Source organism: Monoraphidium neglectum (genome assembly GCF_000611645.1).
Source record: "Monoraphidium neglectum strain SAG 48.87 unplaced genomic scaffold scaffold00502, whole genome shotgun sequence".
Taxonomy (NCBI): domain Eukaryota; kingdom Viridiplantae; phylum Chlorophyta; class Chlorophyceae; order Sphaeropleales; family Selenastraceae; genus Monoraphidium; species Monoraphidium neglectum.
Window position 1 is genome coordinate 23,938 of NW_014013126.1, and position 1,958 is coordinate 25,895.

The 1,958-nt window shown below is 56.5% G+C and overlaps 1 protein-coding gene across 1 annotated transcript in view; it reads left to right on the forward strand.

The window, feature by feature from the left end:
* MNEG_3835 (hypothetical protein) overlaps positions 1-637 on the forward strand; it is a gene marked incomplete at both ends in the record, with an annotated part of 3,676 nt that extends 3,039 nt beyond the window's left edge. Inside the window, one exon of the mRNA XM_014047690.1 lies at positions 369-637. Within this exon, the coding sequence (XP_013903144.1) occupies positions 369-637 (269 nt within the window). The remainder of the gene's footprint in view (positions 1-368) is intronic.
* Positions 638-1,958: the final 1,321 nt, after the last annotated feature.

Consider the following 1,958-nt stretch of genomic DNA (forward strand, 5'->3'; position numbering starts at 1 on the left):
TGTGTGTGTGTGTGTGCGTGCGTGCGTACGTGCGTACACGCACTCGCTCACGTGCAAACGTGTGTTGTAGGTAGATGATATGTGCATTCGCTTGAGGAGTAAGCGGGTGCTTAACGCTGTGTGCAAAGCAAGGAAAAGCGGGCGGCCAGCACGTCAGAGCGGCGCTGCGCGAGGGACCTTCACACAATGCAAGCAGCACCTGCAGAGACGCTGCGTTTCAATCTGCGGCGCGGCGGCTTCACAACGACATGGCCCTGCTGTCAGGCCGCCCGTGCACCCGACACCTCTGCGGCTCCCTAGCCGCCTGGCCGCTATCAAAATGTTCATCCCCCTCGCCCTGCTCAACAACTCGCTCCCATCGTGTCCAGATTCCATCCTAACGGGTGACGGGCTGGTGTCGCAGTCCAGCGCAGTGACCGGCGCGTCCCTCGCAATCGCCGGCGTCCTGAACGTGGGCGTGGTGCTGCTGTTCCTGTGCGCGCTGTACCTTGAGGGCCGTCGCATGGTGGTCAGCGCGATGGACGCTGATGGCGACGGCAAGGTGGCGGTTTGGGAGGTCCTAGACTGGGTGGCAGCTCGCCTGCCACCCTGGCTGAAAAACCGCTTGGCGGCAACCCGCAATGCCACTGGGAGTTGACGGCTGCAGAATCGTGACCAGGAACTGGGTCCGGCAGAGTAATGAACTATTAATTGGCGGGTTTCTAAAAATTGCGTTCATTGCACAGGCCAGGGGCCTGCGTAACTCACGCCCGTCTCTGCTGTGCGGTGCAACCCAGCCAATCTTTTGCATTTGCCACATCGACGTGCGGCACTGACGCTTTCAAAGTCTGCACTCCCTTCTTGCATTTTGGCCTTTGCATCTGTCTCAAAAGTCTCTGGATGGCACCTCGCCCCCAGCACCTGGCGTGCACACTGCACATATGTACGGACGCCGCAGGCCGCACCTGTGACATGCTGGCATGGCCTCGGCACCTATCTGCAACGAATTAATGGGCAAGGGATGCATCTGCGGGCTGCGTTTTGCTTGCCTGTCTTCTGCTTGCCGCACCTTGCAAATCGTCACCATTGCGGCCAAAGCGCCACCAACGGCAGCGCTGCCACGGGATTATGATGCCGCTCAGTATATTACACCCTTTAATCTGCACCTTCAGCACCTTCAAATGTCCACATGCCTGGCTTGGGACCACTCAGTGGTCTGCACAACCTCTCAAGCCCTGGCACGTTGAGACATCCTCGCGTGCAGGCGCACAAATAATGGCCAGCGCTAATATGGTTGGCAGACTTCACCCAAACATTTGCAATGAGCATCGAACAAAGGTTGCATACACCAACTTAGCATTGTGCAATGTAAAGTCGAGTTGTCGGCAGAAGCGGTTGAATGGGATGACTGCGACGGCAGCAACTTGCAGCGCAGCGCGGAGCAGGCAGAGTTGGAGGTATACCTAGGCATATGCAGAAGGCTACTGTCAAGGGAAGAGGCTGGTCAGGACCCTTTCACCGCCGCATCAGGGTCCTGAATTCTGTTGCTCATATCACTCTCATTTAGGCTGGAACGCCCTGGCTGACTTGCACATTGCTGCTGCGTCCTGTTACAGCCGAGATCATGCAACTGCTGTGTGGGGAGCCCTGTCTTGATGATTTGACACAGCCCAGCCACTGCTCCTGCAGGACCCCTCAAAGTGATAAATGACGTGTTACATGCGTTGGCAAGTAAGTTGCTTCAAGAGGGATTCGCACACGCAACGCCCATGTTGACAGGGTCTTTGCAGTAAAGGGTGACTGGTCCGCCAGCTGTCACAGCTGAAATATCAGTGGCAGATTGTGGGGGTCAATACAATTGGATGAAAGGAAGCAGGAAGAGTGTGGACTCACAGCGCGAAACAAATTATGTGCAGAAAACACACAGATAAATAGTTGACCAGGCAGCTGTCCTCCTCAAAGCCCTAGACGTCCCCCCC